Source organism: Accipiter gentilis, chromosome 28 (assembly GCF_929443795.1).
Source record: "Accipiter gentilis chromosome 28, bAccGen1.1, whole genome shotgun sequence".
NCBI classification, from domain to species: Eukaryota; Metazoa; Chordata; class Aves; order Accipitriformes; family Accipitridae; genus Astur; species Astur gentilis.
In genome coordinates this window covers 4478356-4495468 of record NC_064907.1, presented here as the reverse complement: position 1 = coordinate 4495468, position 17113 = coordinate 4478356, and the positions used below count along the sequence as shown (strand labels likewise).

The 17113-nt window shown below is 41.0% G+C and overlaps 1 protein-coding gene across 1 annotated transcript in view; it reads right to left on the bottom strand.

Moving 5' to 3' along the window:
* The window catches only part of LOC126051511 (protein ELYS-like), a 45008-nt gene that overhangs the window by 6035 nt on the left and 21860 nt on the right, over positions 1–17113 (bottom strand). Inside the window, exons 22-30 of the mRNA XM_049830826.1 lie at positions 16951–17082; positions 15680–15827; positions 9541–9691; positions 8888–8966; positions 7271–7297; positions 5351–5548; positions 3842–4039; positions 2145–2551; positions 202–307 (exon numbers count right to left, since the gene is read on the bottom strand). Of these exons, the coding sequence (XP_049686783.1) occupies positions 202–307; positions 2145–2551; positions 3842–4039; positions 5351–5548; positions 7271–7297; positions 8888–8966; positions 9541–9691; positions 15680–15827; positions 16951–17082 (1446 nt within the window). The remainder of the gene's footprint in view (positions 1–201; positions 308–2144; positions 2552–3841; positions 4040–5350; positions 5549–7270; positions 7298–8887; positions 8967–9540; positions 9692–15679; positions 15828–16950; positions 17083–17113) is intronic.

Below are 17113 nucleotides of genomic sequence, written 5' to 3'. Positions count from 1 at the left end.
CTTCTATTCACACCACATTAGTTCTGTCCACAGACAGAAAGGGACAGGAAACCTGTTGTATTTAAGAACACAGGACAGAACCAATACCAGCTCAAAAATCATAGTTTTCAAACACAGGAAAGCCAGCAGTCACACGTTGTGTGAACCTAAAGGTGTCTCGATTTCATAAACTTACCCTTCACTTGCAGTCCCAGAAGTAGCAGCCTCAGCAGCTTGAAACAACCATTTACCATCCTCAGGAAGGGTAAGACGTTCAGCATTTGATTCTTCCACAAATCCTACAAAAACAGACAGATGGGTGACTTCCCTGTTGCACGTAACATCATTTCTTTTAAAATGCTCATATGATTTTCAAGAGAGCCGGCAACGCATTTCACCTAGGATGGTGACCTAACAAAATAACGCTACCAAGACTTCAAATGCACAGAAGGTCTGAATTCTTCTTTCCAGTAAAAGAAGAAGTCTGACGCGTAATTTCCGTCAAGAAAACAGCATGGCCATTGACATTCTGTTTACAAACTCAACTTGATATGTTACTGACCTAATACATAAAAACCTCAGGAAACATCCCTCCTTCTTAAAATCGGGTCATAAGTTTTTCTTATTTCTCTTTGGATATTTAACTCATCCCAGCAATGCTTCTTTCCTCTCTTGATTTCGTTTGCCCTCTTCTACAAGAATGCATCTAAGGTCGTCTCCCGTTCTTTTCTCTAGCGATTGACTGGTGCTGTTGAAACCCAACTGCTTGCTAGCCTGTTTTTCTCTCAACAGGCCAAATTTTAGAAACACCCTCCTCCTTTTCTTCTTTGTTTCTGCCGTCTGCTTCCTCCAGATCCAACAATTACCTTTGCAGACAGTACGCAGGACTGGGATAATTTTGCTAGCTCAGGCCAAACAAGAGCTATACTGACTGCCCTCTAACGCTTCCAGAGTACTGAAATTGTACAGAACTCTTTGTACCATAGTCCGGCAATGACAAACTTTCTTCATAAGGTTATTCTTTAATGATTAGGACCTCATCATTGTTTTTAAGGAAAAGCACCCTTGATTTCTTGTCCAAACACAGGGCAGCTAAAATCAGACAGGCAAATGTTTTGACCTGTCTTACTAGAAACACTCAGACCTGGAGAACCCCAGGTCTGAATTCCCATATACACGGAGCCCCTGTCTGGGCACTCCTCTTATTGAAAAAGAAGAGGAGCTGAGGAACTTCAGGAGCAGCAGTCACTCTCCAGGATCCTCCAGAATCATCTCGGGCTTAGGACTGAATCAGGCTGCATATGATGCACTGATACCGGAGTACACGCTCCCCACTACAAACTGTTTCGAGACCTCGGACGCAGAACTCCGACACTTGCATACCTCTCCCAGGAATAGCAAACTTCTGTTATAAGGAGCTGAGCGGACTGAGCTCTGTTTGTCCAATCCTGACTGTAGCTGTGTTTACACATCTTCTCCCTGTTCCTGCACGTCATTCCCAGCTCTTCATCACTGCTCACCACCTAGTGAGTGACATCTCTTCTAACCTGCCAGCAGACCTGCTCATATGAACACATCCTCAGCAGCCGCACTGGCTTGAATGAGTTGAATTGAGGAGAATTACCAAAGACCAGCTGAAATAGGTTTGGAAAAGGCTGCATAAGCTGTTGAGCCAGCAAAAGGAGCAAGCATAGCTGTAATGAGAAGCAGATACACAAGCAGACTCACTTCCCAAAGAAAACTATTTAACTGAGCACTAACGAGGGGGGTAAAAAAACAAAAGAACAACAAAAAATTACCTATCTAGTCAAAGCACACCATACGCTAAATCTGCTGTAAAAAAACCTGCAGCCTACAGAAGCACCCCTAAAACAGAACCAGAAGCCTAAGTTTTCAACTTGTACCCCTCTCAAAACTCCCACAAGTCACTGCTGCCTCTCCGCTGCAATTACACACAAGAAGTGCCCGCCAAAAGCAGTATACATTCAGAATGTCCACGAGACCTAAAAAAGGACTCAAAACACAGTGGCAAGTTTAAAAGCCTAGGACAAGGAAGTGCCTGGGACATTTGTGAATGCTCATCATGGACTGTTGCACCCATCCGTAATTTAGCCTTTTGAAGTCATCCGAGAAATGCAGAAGCTTAGGTTATCATACCAGGAAACATACCAGCTGCTTTTCTTAGTTCTGATGAATCTGGTTGTTCCATCGGGAAGGGTTTCTCTTCAACTATTTCACTGTCTTCCTCCTTCTCCAGTTCTTCAAAATCGGCAGTTTCTTCAGTGGAAGAATTAGCTGGATTAACAGCTATAAAGATGACTTCATCTTCAAAATCGCCAGGTGATTTTGCATCATGATACTCCAAAGCAGCTTGGTCTGACCTGGCAGAGAAGTTACTCTTTTCTTTGCTGACATCCATTTTCTCCAAACCATCTCCAGACTCTTCTACTTCAGCACCATCTTCCTTGGGATTGCTCAGAGGAAACAGAGTTGGTTCATCTCTACTTTCCTCCACCACTCCGTGATGATGCTCAGATGAAACTCCAGATGGTGCTTTATTATCTTCCGTCACCTTTATTTTTTAAAAAGAAAGTTCACAATCAAGATCACACATATACTTTTTGTCAAAGCCAGACAAAAAAAGGAACAAATATATACCAATATTTGTCAGTTTTACAAGTGTCACCTCAAGCAAGGTGCTACAAAATTAGTTCTCCTTCTAGCGCTATCTTGGCTTTTAAAGCGGAGTGTAAAAACCAATCACACTGTTGACTGCTTATTGAGTTTCCACAGCCTTGGAGAATTAAGATGAAGTGGGCCTTGTAAGTGCGTGCTTACCCTGTCATCTCAAGGCTGTTCATTGGGTTCACTACTGTGTTTTCAAGAAGAGGGAGCTTTGCATACCTAAAATCGTAACTCCAAGATTTCTCTTTTTTTATGCTTGCCTTTTCAGCTTGTATGCACTACTAACATATTTTAGCGTTCACTATGCCTGTGGCGTGGAACAAGGAAATTAATCCGGCCACGCTGCACTATTACTAAGAACTTCCTACAGGAGAGAGAGCCTCTTCTTACAGTTGAGTAGCTCTTTCTAACAGGCAATAACAGGTACGATAAAAACAGGTTAAGACAATTTGTTAGCACAGGTGCGGAAAGCTCCTACAGGTAGATACTAGCACATGCCCCCATCCGTTTGGTACGTTACTCTGGCAACTCCATGACGAGCTGAATCAGGGAAGCCACCCGACAGAACAAAAGGAGGAGCAGAAGGGGGCAACTTCCAGGTGGACAGACTTCATTTGACAACTATACGAATGCTATCGCTGGTGCAAGGCAAGAAGCAAAACCGAGAACTTTAGGGCTAGAGAAGAGACAGCCATACAGCTCTCTTCATCGGCAGTCTATTTGTACCATAACTTAAGGAAACGCAGTCCTTGCAAAAAGAGAGACTGAAAGTAAATGCAGCTCATGACTTTTGTTGCTTTCAGAGGTGTTTCGTTCACAAAGCTTAACGAACCCAAACAACTGACTCAATCTGTATTCCTTACCTTCCTGCCATACCACCGTTTCGAAAGGTATAGCGGGAAGCTGCACACATGCAATTTGGAACAACCACAGCGCCTAGCGATGCTGGAGTAAAAACCACCAAGGTCCCTGGTATTTGTTATGAATATGTTCCTGCAGGCAGGTGATGTTACAGAAGGTCTAACATAACCTTTTTTGACCAAATTCAAGTCTGCCGTTCTGATTTGCTATTCCAGTTCTCAATATAAGGAGTTTTGGAAAACTTGAAAAAACCTAAATCAAATCACAGTCTGTAAAGCCTTTAACTATAAAGATCACTAACTACAGGCCAGCTTACCCCAACAGTCCATTTTGCATTCAAGTTCTCTTCCCTGAAAGATATTCTGTGCTCCTTTGCTTGTAGAGGAGGAGTAACTGATTGTCCTGGAGATGCAGAAGGAGTTGCTAGGGGTTTAGTGTGAAGGCTGGATCTGAGCATAGACTGAGGAGTAAACGCAGAAAAACCAGAAGCAGCTGTGGCCAAAACTTTAGCTCCCTATGAAAAAAAATAATAATTTAAGACCTGCTAAATCTTCAAAAGAGAAGACTTCACTTGTCAAAAGTATTAGTTCAAATTAAACTGACTTTGTACCAGCAGAGAGGACAAAGATTAGCCTCTGCACTGCTCTTTTTCCAAAGGGACAAAAAACTTAATGGTATAAAAACCATGCGTTTTATGTTTCTTATGACTCTTTTGGCTTCTTTCTTCTTCTTTTTTTTCTTTTTTTATTAATGCAACATAAAATGTTAGTGTTCAAATTAATTTTCTGAAGAAACAAGGATATGGCATCTTCTTGTCTGCAATGCTATCTCCCATCCCAGTAACTTTTGCCATATCTACACTGCTCTTCTAAAAGGCATACAGCTTCAAATGCTACCCCAGATACAGCAACTGAAAACACTGCCATGAGAAATGGCAATCGGCAAAGCAACAGCGATACCTTCTTTCTTCTCTGATTAATCAATCCACGCACTGGACTGAATGAAGTGACACTGCTGTAAACATACCTACACATCTTCATCTAGAAGCATTCAGGTCTCCTTACCTCAGCTCAGAAAAGATTTTACAGTATTGAATGGGTTTAAAAGGAAGAGAATGAAACCAGCTTAACGATATGGACAATAGTTAGTAAGAAGAAAAAGGTTATAATTCAGAGAGATCACTACTATTCTGTTCAGGTAGGCAAAGGCAAAAAGAGCAGCACCAAGAAGATTGATTGGTCAGTTGTTATTTCCTTACATGAGGAGAGTTTGATGGCGGTGAATGGAAAGAGAGTTTAACACAAGCATCAATACGTAGAATCCCTGCTAAAAGCCATCACTGAATTTGACAAGAGACTGACATCGCTTAACTGGCATCCCTTACGTTGTCATTCCCTTAAGTGGATTAAGAAACGGAAGCATATACATTCTTGCTTGTAGGCATGCAAGTCAAACTCCACAGAGCTATTGAGCACTTAAACAATGAGATGGTTAAGCTACAGATTGCATCTCTAAGGATCTATGTGTACTGAGAAGTCCAATTTATAACCTACACTCGTTTTTATTGCATGGAGCAAAGTATTTCACGAAGCTATGGGACAATGTGCGTACGGCAGTTAACTTAGAACTAAACTTTCCCTCTTCAAGACTGTTCCCAACGTCCTGCTTCCAAAAGGATTCTACGTCCAATAACCACACGCATGCTGAAAATATTCAACAGTCTGAATCCAACCGGGTTTGTGTTAAATACTGTGGTGGTTTCATGTGAAACAAAGTTTACAGGCTTTTGCTTCGGTTGGTTGATCCTGTTTTTTAAAACACAAACCTTAACCACAAGAGGTGTCTCCAGTAAATTCAGCTCTGATGCTCCTGAAAAATTCTTTTGTGAGATGGAACCAAGCATATTTGGTTTCAGTGGGCTGGGTGCCATGAATGAAGTAGAAGCGCTGCATGGTGACTGCCAGCTATCACCCTGTGCTGCAGAACTTGAAGGAACAGGACGAACCACCAAATCCAGCGATCTGTGAAGAGACACAATTGAAACTGTGAACATAAATAAATACCTGAAATAAAATCATGCTGCGCTCAAGACATCTGAGGTGATACTTAACAAAGACATTCAAGGAACAAGAAATACAGGTGAACCCTCACTGCTGGGCTGATGTATCAGGCCCATGAACAAGTTACAGGCCTTCTCTTGTTTTTTCATTATTTTGTGACATGTCACACTTAATTTCCTAAATCCCTGCCATCTGAGGCAAGAGTAATGCAATTTTACGTGGCACAAGTGATGTGTAATTCTCATGTCAGAAGAAAATTCCTCTGCATTTCACTGCTGGGGCCACTTCAAATTCTCCACTTAGTTGTGTCCCCAAGCTGACCTTTTCTTTAACAGGTACAAAGCTAAATTTTGTTAACGGGTGTCCCAACAAATGCATCGGGCAGCTCCGCATCAGGGAGAGGACGTGCTATGACTGGTGGTTCTGTAGCTCTAGGCCTAGAATTAGACGGAAAATGTAACTGACTTTCACTCCCCTCAAGTCCAAACGTACCCGAATTCAAGTTTCACCTTGAATATACCACCTCTAGGAAAATCATCTGACAACTGCTAGCTTCTTTTTTGCTCTTTATAATTCTGCCTGGTTTTGAGTAAAAAAAAACAAAACAAAAGGCAGAAACGAAGCAGAAACTGGGCCCAAAGTGGTAAAAGATTACTATTTGATCACACAATCAAGTCTACCAAAACCTGTACACCAACAGCTTGTTGGCAACCATGGTTTTCGTTTCAGCTACCTTAAATTCTGTAAACACATTTACTGTAATGTAAATAGATGTATTTGCACAAATGAGATTATCATAGCAGAAGAACTCTCGCTCCAAGTATTACTTACGATGAATTGATTCTTAAATGTTATATCTTGTAGGTGCAAAAAAGCCAAAGGAAGCTTTATTCAGGTGCCCCTTCCCTCCAAAACACTAACATAATTCAAGTGGATTTCTCTCTCTCTCTCTCTCTCTCTCTCTCTCCAGACACGCAGCTCAAGACTAAACTTTCTTAAAAGGCTGCTTACCTATCACGGCGTGAGCAACTGGTTTTCTGCTCATTTCCTACCCCTACTTCTCCACTTTTGGACAATATATTACTGATGAATGTTGCACTTGTATGCACATTTCCTGCATTTGCTTGTTTTGTTACTGTTGATAACGGCTTTGGTCTTGCGACTGTAAAGCAAGAGGGGAAAAAATATCAGCCTTGTGTGATCAAAGTCGTGGTCAGTTGTCCATTGTATTTCCCTCCCCTAAAAATTACCTTCTCTTGAGACCGATGAAGGCAAGTGGTAAGGCTTGGCTCTCTCTCTGGCCAGCTTCCTTTGAACTCTAGGAAGGATCTTGCCACACTGGTCCAATCTAGAACTTCTGGCAACTGCTCTCTCTCTCAAGCGAGGCTCACCATCATTCTGATGAACAAAAAGCATAAAGCAGGAAGGTAACTGATTACAAGAAGTTCATTGCACACAACTAAAGTATTAGCTCAAATTAAACTGACTTTGTACCAGCAGAGAGGACAAAGATTAGCCTCTGCACTGCTCTTTTTCCAAAGGGACAAAAAACTTAATGGTATAAAAACCATGCGTTTTATGTTTCTTATGACTCTTTTGGCTTCTTTCTTCTTCTTTTTTTTCTTTTTTTATTAATGCAACATAAAATGTTAGTGTTCAAATTAATTTTCTGAAGAAACAAGGATATGGCATCTTCTTGTCTGCAATGCTATCTCCCATCCCAGTAACTTTTGCCATATCTACACTGCTCTTCTAAAAGGCATACAGCTTCAAATGCTACCCCAGATACAGCAACTGAAAACACTGCCATGAGAAATGGCAATCGGCAAAGCAACAGCGATACCTTCTTTCTTCTCTGATTAATCAATCCACGCACTGGACTGAATGAAGTGACACTGCTGTAAACATACCTACACATCTTCATCTAGAAGCATTCAGGTCTCCTTACCTCAGCTCAGAAAAGATTTTACAGTATTGAATGGGTTTAAAAGGAAGAGAATGAAACCAGCTTAACGATATGGACAATAGTTAGTAAGAAGAAAAAGGTTATAATTCAGAGAGATCACTACTATTCTGTTCAGGTAGGCAAAGGCAAAAAGAGCAGCACCAAGAAGATTGATTGGTCAGTTGTTATTTCCTTACATGAGGAGAGTTTGATGGCGGTGAATGGAAAGAGAGTTTAACACAAGCATCAATACGTAGAATCCCTGCTAAAAGCCATCACTGAATTTGACAAGAGACTGACATCGCTTAACTGGCATCCCTTACGTTGTCATTCCCTTAAGTGGATTAAGAAACGGAAGCATATACATTCTTGCTTGTAGGCATGCAAGTCAAACTCCACAGAGCTATTGAGCACTTAAACAATGAGATGGTTAAGCTACAGATTGCATCTCTAAGGATCTATGTGTACTGAGAAGTCCAATTTATAACCTACACTCGTTTTTATTGCATGGAGCAAAGTATTTCACGAAGCTATGGGACAATGTGCGTACGGCAGTTAACTTAGAACTAAACTTTCCCTCTTCAAGACTGTTCCCAACGTCCTGCTTCCAAAAGGATTCTACGTCCAATAACCACACGCATGCTGAAAATATTCAACAGTCTGAATCCAACCGGGTTTGTGTTAAATACTGTGGTGGTTTCATGTGAAACAAAGTTTACAGGCTTTTGCTTCGGTTGGTTGATCCTGTTTTTTAAAACACAAACCTTAACCACAAGAGGTGTCTCCAGTAAATTCAGCTCTGATGCTCCTGAAAAATTCTTTTGTGAGATGGAACCAAGCATATTTGATTTCAGCGGGCTGGGTGCCATGAATGAAGTACAAGCGCTGCATGGTGACTGCCAGCTATCACCCTGTGCTGCAGAACTTGAAGGAACAGGACGAACCACCAAATCCAGCGATCTGTGAAGAGACACAATTGAAACTGTGAACATAAATAAATACCTGAAATAAAATCATGCTGCGCTCAAGACATCTGAGGTGATACTTAACAAAGACATTCAAGGAACAAGAAATACAGGTGAACCCTCACTGCTGGGCTGATGTATCAGGCCCATGAACAAGTTACAGGCCTTCTCTTGTTTTTTCATTATTTCGTGACATGTCACACTTAATTTCCTAAATCCCTGCCATCTGAGGCAAGAGTAATGCAATTTTACGTGGCACAAGTGAAGTGTAATTCTCATGTCAGAAGAAAATTCCTCTGCATTTCACTGCTGGGGCCACTTCAAATTCTCCACTTAGTTGTGTCCCCAAGCTGACCTTTTCTTTAACAGGTACAAAGCTAAATTTTGTTAACGGGTGTCCCAACAAATGCATCGGGCAGCTCCGCATCAGGGAGAGGACGTGCTATGACTGGTGGTTCTGTAGCTCTAGGCCTAGAATTAGACGGAAAATGTAACTGACTTTCACTCCCCTCAAGTCCAAACGTACCCGAATTCAAGTTTCACCTTGAATATACCACCTCTAGGAAAATCATCTGACAACTGCTAGCTTCTTTTTTGCTCTTTATAATTCTGCCTGGTTTTGAGTAAAAAAAAACAAAACAAAAGGCAGAAACGAAGCAGAAACTGGGCCCAAAGTGGTAAAAGATTACTATTTGATCACACAATCAAGTCTACCAAAACCTGTACACCAACAGCTTGTTGGCAACCATGGTTTTCGTTTCAGCTACCTTAAATTCTGTAAACACATTTACTGTAATGTAAATAGATGTATTTGCACAAATGAGATTATCATAGCAGAAGAACTCTCGCTCCAAGTATTACTTACGATGAATTGATTCTTAAATGTTATATCTTGTAGGTGCAAAAAAGCCAAAGGAAGCTTTATTCAGGTGCCCCTTCCCTCCAAAACACTAACATAATTCAAGTGGATTTCTCTCTCTCTCTCTCTCTCTCTCTCTCTCCAGACACGCAGCTCAAGACTAAACTTTCTTAAAAGGCTGCTTACCTATCACGGCGTGAGCAACTGGTTTTCTGCTCATTTCCTACCCCTACTTCTCCACTTTTGGACAATATATTACTGATGAATGTTGCACTTGTATGCACATTTCCTGCATTTGCTTGTTTTGTTACTGTTGATAACGGCTTTGGTCTTGCGACTGTAAAGCAAGAGGGGAAAAAATATCAGCCTTGTGTGATCAAAGTCGTGGTCAGTTGTCCATTGTATTTCCCTCCCCTAAAAATTACCTTCTCTTGAGACCGATGAAGGCAAGTGGTAAGGCTTGGCTCTCTCTCTGGCCAGCTTCCTTTGAACTCTAGGAAGGATCTTGCCACACTGGTCCAATCTAGAACTTCTGGCAACTGCTCTCTCTCTCAAGCGAGGCTCACCATCATTCTGATGAACAAAAAGCATAAAGCAGGAAGGTAACTGATTACAAGAAGTTCATTGCACACAACTAAAGTATTAGCTCAAATTAAACAGAGTTTGTACCAGCAGAGAGGACAAAGATTAGCCTCTGCACTGCTCTTTTTCCAAAGGGACAAAAAACTTAATGGTATAAAACCCATGCGTTTAATGTTTCTTATGACTCTTTTGGCTTCTTTCTTCTTTTGTTCTTTTTTTATTAATGCAACATAAAATGTTAGCGTTCAAATTAATTTTCTGAAGAAACAAGGATATGGCATCTTCTTGTCTGCAATGCTATCTCCCATCCCAGTAACTTTTGCCATATCTACACTGCTCTTCTAAAAGGCATACAGCTTCAAATGCTACCCCAGATACAGCAACTGAAAACACTGCCATGAGAAATGGCAATCGGCAAAGCAACAGCGATACCTTCTTTCTTCTCGGATTAATCAATCCACGCACTGGACTGAATGAAGTGACACTGCTGTAAACATACCTACACATCTTCATCTAGAAGCATTCAGGTCTCCTTACCTCAGCTCAGAAAAGATTTTACAGTATTGAATGGGTTTAAAAGGAAGAGAATGAAACCAGCTTAACGATATGGACAATAGTTAGTAAGAAGAAAAAGGTTATAATTCAGAGAGATCACTACTATTCTGTTCAGGTAGGCAAAGGCAAAAAGAGCAGCACCAAGAAGATTGATTGGTCAGTTGTTATTTCCTTACATGAGGAGAGTTTGATGGCGGTGAATGGAAAGAGAGTTTAACACAAGCTTCAATACGTAGAATCCCTGCAAAAAGCCATCACTGAATTTGACAGAGACTGACATCGCTTAACTGGCATCCCTTACGTTGTCATTCCCTTAAGTGGATTAAGAAACGGAAGCATATACATTCTTGCTTGTAGGCATGCAAGTCAAACTCCACAGAGCTATTGAGCACTTAAACAATGAGATGGTTAAGCTACAAATTGCATCTCTAAGGATCTATGTGTACTGAGAAGTCCAATTTATAACCTACACTCGTTTTTATTGCATGGAGCAAAGTATTTCACGAAGCTATGGGACAATGTGCGTACGGCAGTTAACTTAGAACTAAACTTTCCCTCTTCAAGACTGTTCCCAACTTTGTCCTGCTTCCAAAAGGATTCTACGTCCAATAACCACACGCATGCTGAAAATATTCCACAGTCTGAATCCAACAGGGTCTGTGTTAAATACTGTGGTGGTTTCATGTGAAACAAAGTTTACAGGCTTTTGCTTCGGTTGGTTGATCCTGTTTTTTAAAACACAAACCTTAACCACAAGAGGTGTCTCCAGTAAATTCAGCTCTGATGCTCCTGAAAAATTCTTTTGTGAGATGGAACCAAGCATATTTGGTTTCAGTGGGCTGGGTGCCATGAATGAAGTACAAGCGCTGCATGGTGACTGCCAGCTATCACCCTGTGCTGCAGAACTTGAAGGAACAGGACGAACCACCAAATCCAGCGATCTGTGAAGAGACACAATTGAAACTGTGAACATAAATAAATACCTGAAATAAAATCATGCTGCGCTCAAGACATCTGAGGTGATACTTAACAAAGACATTCAAGGAACAAGAAATACAGGTGAACCCTCACTGCTGGGCTGATGTATCAGGCCCATGAACAAGTTACAGGCCTTCTCTTGTTTTTTCATTATTTCGTGACATGTCACACTTAATTTCCTAAATCCCTGCCATCTGAGGCAAGAGTAATGCAATTTTACGTGGCACAAGTGATGTGTAATTCTCATGTCAGAAGAAAATTCCTCTGCATTTCACTGCTGGGGCCACTTCAAATTCTCCACTTAGTTGTGTCCCCAAGCTGACCTTTTCTTTAACAGGTACAAAGCTAAATTTTGTTAACGGGTGTCCCAACAAATGCATCGGGCAGCTCCGCATCAGGGAGAGGACGTGCTATGACTGGTGGTTCTGTAGCTCTAGGCCTAGAATTAGACGGAAAATGTAACTGACTTTCACTCCCCTCAAGTCCAAACGTACCCGAATTCAAGTTTCACCTTGAATATACCACCTCTAGGAAAATCATCTGACAACTGCTAGCTTCTTTTTTGCTCTTTATAATTCTGCCTGGTTTTGAGTAAAAAAAACAAAACAAAAGGCAGAAACGAAGCAGAAACTGGGCCCAAAGTGGTAAAAGATTACTATTTGATCACACAATCAAGTCTACCAAAACAGCTACACCAACAAGTCTACACCAACAGCTTGTTGGCAACCATGGTTTTCGTTTCAGCTACCTTAAATTCTGTAAACACATTTACTGTAATGTAAATAGATGTATTTGCACAAATGAGATTATCATAGCAGAAGAACTCTCGCTCCAAGTATTACTTACGATGAATTGATTCTCAAATGTTATATCTTGTAGGTGCAAAAAAGCCAAAGGAAGCTTTATTCAGGTGCCCCTTCCCTCCAAAACACTAACATAATTCAAGTGGATTTCTCTCTCTCTCTCTCTCTCTCTCTCTCTCCAGACACGCAGCTCAAGACTAAACTTTCTTAAAAGGCTGCTTACCTATCACGGTGTGAGCAACTGGTTTTCTGCTCATTTCCTACCCCTACTTCTCCACTTTTGGACAATATATTACTGATGAATGTTGCACTTGTATGCACATTTCCTGCATTTGCTTGTTTTGTTACTGTTGATAACGGCTTTGGTCTTGCGACTGTAAAGCAAGAGGGGAAAAAATATCAGCCTTGTGTGATCAAAGTCGTGGTCAGTTGTCCATTGTATTTCCCTCCCCTAAAAATTACCTTCTCTTGAGACCGATGAAGGCAAGTGGTAAGGCTTGGCTCTCTCTCTGGCCAGCTTCCTTTGAACTCTAGGAAGGATCTTGCCACACTGGTCCAATCTAGAACTTCTGGCAACTGCTCTCTCTCTCAAGCGAGGCTCACCATCATTCTGATGAACAAAAAGCATAAAGCAGGAAGGTAACTGATTACAAGAAGTTCATTGCACACAACTAAAGTATTAGCTCAAATTAAACAGAGTTTGTACCAGCAGAGAGGACAAAGATTAGCCTCTGCACTGCTCTTTTTCCAAAGGGACAAAAAACTTAATGGTATAAAAACCATGCGTTTAATGTTTCTTATGACTCTTTTGGCTTCTTTCTTCTTTTGTTCTTTTTTTATTAATGCAACATAAAATGTTAGCGTTCAAATTAATTTTCTGAAGAAACAAGGATATGGCATCTTCTTGTCTGCAATGCTATCTCCCATCCCAGTAACTTTTGCCATATCTACACTGCTCTTCTAAAAGGCATACAGCTTCAAATGCTACCCCAGATACAGCAACTGAAAACACTGCCATGAGAAATGGCAATCGGCAAAGCAACAGCGATACCTTCTTTCTTCTCGGATTAATCAATCCACGCACTGGACTGAATGAAGTGACACTGCTGTAAACATACCTACACATCTTCATCTAGAAGCGTTCAGGTCTCCTTACGTCAGCTCAGAAAAGATTTTACAGTATTGAATGGGTTTGAAAGGAAGAGAATGAAACCAGCTTAACGATATGGACAATAGTTAGTAAGAAGAAAAAGGTTATAATTCAGAGAGATCACTACTATTCTGTTCAGGTAGGCAAAGGCAAAAAGAGCAGCACCAAGAAGATTGATTGGTCAGTTGTTATTTCCTTACATGAGGAGAGTTTGATGGCGGTGAATGGAAAGAGAGTTTAACACAAGCTTCAATACGTAGAATCCCTGCAAAAAGCCATCACTGAATTTGACAGAGACTGACATCGCTTAACTGGCATCCCTTACGTTGTCATTCCCTTAAGTGGATTAAGAAACGGAAGCATATACATTCTTGCTTGTAGGCATGCAAGTCAAACTCCACAGAGCTATTGAGCACTTAAACAATGAGATGGTTAAGCTACAAATTGCATCTCTAAGGATCTATGTGTACTGAGAAGTCCAATTTATAACCTACACTCGTTTTTATTGCATGGAGCAAAGTATTTCACGAAGCTATGGGACAATGTGCGTACGGCAGTTAACTTAGAACTAAACTTTCCCTCTTCAAGACTGTTCCCAACTTTGTCCTGCTTCCAAAAGGATTCTACGTCCAATAACCACACGCATGCTGAAAATATTCCACAGTCTGAATCCAACAGGGTCTGTGTTAAATACTGTGGTGGTTTCATGTGAAACAAAGTTTACAGGCTTTTGCTTCGGTTGGTTGATCCTGTTTTTTAAAACACAAACCTTAACCACAAGAGGTGTCTCCAGTAAATTCAGCTCTGATGCTCCTGAAAAATTCTTTTGTGAGATGGAACCAAGCATATTTGGTTTCAGTGGGCTGGGTGCCATGAATGAAATAGAAGCGCTGCATGGTGACTGCCAGCTATCACCCTGTGCTGCAGAACTTGAAGGAACAGGACGAACCACCAAATCCAGCGATCTGTGAAGAGACACAATTGAAACTGTGAACATAAATAAATACCTGAAATAAAATCATGCTGCGCTCAAGACATCTGAGGTGATACTTAACAAAGACATTCAAGGAACAAGAAATACAGGTGAACCCTCACTGCTGGGCTGATGTATCAGGCCCATGAACAAGTTACAGGCCTTCTCTTGTTTTTTCATTATTTCGTGACATGTCACACTTAATTTCCTAAATCCCTGCCATCTGAGGCAAGAGTAATGCAATTTTACGTGGCACAAGTGATGTGTAATTCTCATGTCAGAAGAAAATTCCTCTGCATTTCACTGCTGGGGCCACTTCAAATTCTCCACTTAGTTGTGTCCCCAAGCTGACCTTTTCTTTAACAGGTACAAAGCTAAATTTTGTTAACGGGTGTCCCAACAAATGCATCGGGCAGCTCCGCATCAGGGAGAGGACGTGCTATGACTGGTGGTTCTGTAGCTCTAGGCCTAGAATTAGACGGAAAATGTAACTGACTTTCACTCCCCTCAAGTCCAAACGTACCAGAATTCAAGTTTCACCCTGAATATACCACCTCTAGGAAAATCATCTGACAACTGCTAGCTTCTTTTTTGCTCTTTATAATTCTGCCTGGTTTTGAGTAAAAAAAAAACAAAACAAAAGGCAGAAACGAAGCAGAAACTGGGCCCAAAGTGGTAAAAGATTACTATTTGATCACACAATCAAGTCTACCAAAACCTGTACACCAACAGCTTGTTGGCAACCATGGTTTTCGTTTCAGCTACCTTAAATTCTGTAAACACATTTACTGTAATGTAAATAGATGTATTTGCACAAATGAGATTATCATAGCAGAAGAACTCTCGCTCCAAGTATTACTTACGATGAATTGATTCTTAAATGTTATATCTTGTAGGTGCAAAAAAGCCAAAGGAAGCTTTATTCAGGTGCCCCTTCCCTCCAAAACACTAACATAATTCAAGTGGATTTCTCTCTCTCTCTCTCTCTCTCTCTCTCTCTCCAGACACGCAGCTCAAGACTAAACTTTCTTAAAAGGCTGCTTACCTATCACGGTGTGAGCAACTGGTTTTCTGCTCATTTCCTACCCCTACTTCTCCACTTTTGGACAATATATTACTGATGAATGTTGCACTTGTATGCACATTTCCTGCATTTGCTTGTTTTGTTACTGTTGATAACGGCTTTGGTCTTGCGACTGTAAAGCAAGAGGGGAAAAAATATCAGCCTTGTGTGATCAAAGTCGTGGTCAGTTGTCCATTGTATTTCCCTCCCCTAAAAATTACCTTCTCTTGAGACCGATGAAGGCAAGTGGTAAGGCTTGGCTCTCTCTCTGGCCAGCTTCCTTTGAACTCTAGGAAGGATCTTGCCACACTGGTCCAATCTAGAACTTCTGGCAACTGCTCTCTCTCTCAAGCGAGGCTCACCATCATTCTGATGAACAAAAAGCATAAAGCAAGAAGGCAACTGATTACAAGAAGTTCATTGCACACAACTATCTCTGCTATTTCTAATTAGTGAATACATTTCCTCCACAGATACTGTACAATACCGCCACTGCACAGACGAGCAGCAAGTTCTACTCCTCGGCACACACCAATTCCACCCGGTAATTTCAGCAAAGGGCAAGGCAGACTAGGATAAGAACAGAACCTACAACTTCTGGTTGAAACAATTCCGGCACTCGGCAGAACCTTACTCCGATCCTCTTGTTCTCACCTGCAATTTTCAAATGCCTTACGAAATAGCAGGCTTTCCCTTGTTTTTCCTGTAACACCAATGTCCGAGATGACTGAATATTCAGGGCAACTGCAAATTACAGTGGACGCAATGATGTGAATATTAAAACAGGTAAGAAAAGGCTACCTACACACACCTTCTGCCTGAAGTAAAGTTTTCAAATGCAGGACCTAAACCTTCCAAGACCACTTTATAAGTGCGATCCACTGGAAAACTATGGTTCCGGAAAACAGAACATGTATCACAGATTCATAACAGAAGTTCGCCAAACGCAAAATTTGTTCTGGCTGTTTTGAGAAATAGAAGTTAGATAAGAATTTCTGTCATCAAAGAGGTAAAACAGAAGTTGCGGATTCGCAGAGCTCATGCTATAACTGGAGGAAATAAAAAGAAAACCAAACCAGCACACAGATTTTACCTGTGGATTGGCATCCAGACTGCTCTCAGCTAGAAAAATAAAGTTGTGTGCAAGATTCAAGAGATGACATACAACATACTCTTCAGGCCACAGAAAGGAGTGACACAAACAGCGTTCAGCATTCTAAACCATTATTCCTTAGATGCAAACAAACTATGTTAAGTGGAGTTGACAATGGTCTGCAACACTTAATTTGTAACTTCACGCAGTAGCTTTGGAGTAGTGAAATATTTTGTTCAACTTTTAGGTTCAGCTGTAACGGAAAGTGTAGAAACTTATTCCTAGTATTTCAAAGAATGGTATAGAAAACAAAGCATTGATTTTTATTTTATTTACTACCAAAAATGGTTAGTAACACCCAACAGAAACCTGCACACTTGACAGAACTTTCATGCTTACCGTAAGATTAACGTTCATTGAACGATTCGACTGCAGCGCTGGGATATAGTTGGCACGCTGCACATGGTGGTCTAAAGGAAATCTAGGATTCCGAACAGCAGCGTCGCTCTGTAAAATCTTCTCCAAACACTCCTATGCGAAATAACACATTTCAAAAATCTGT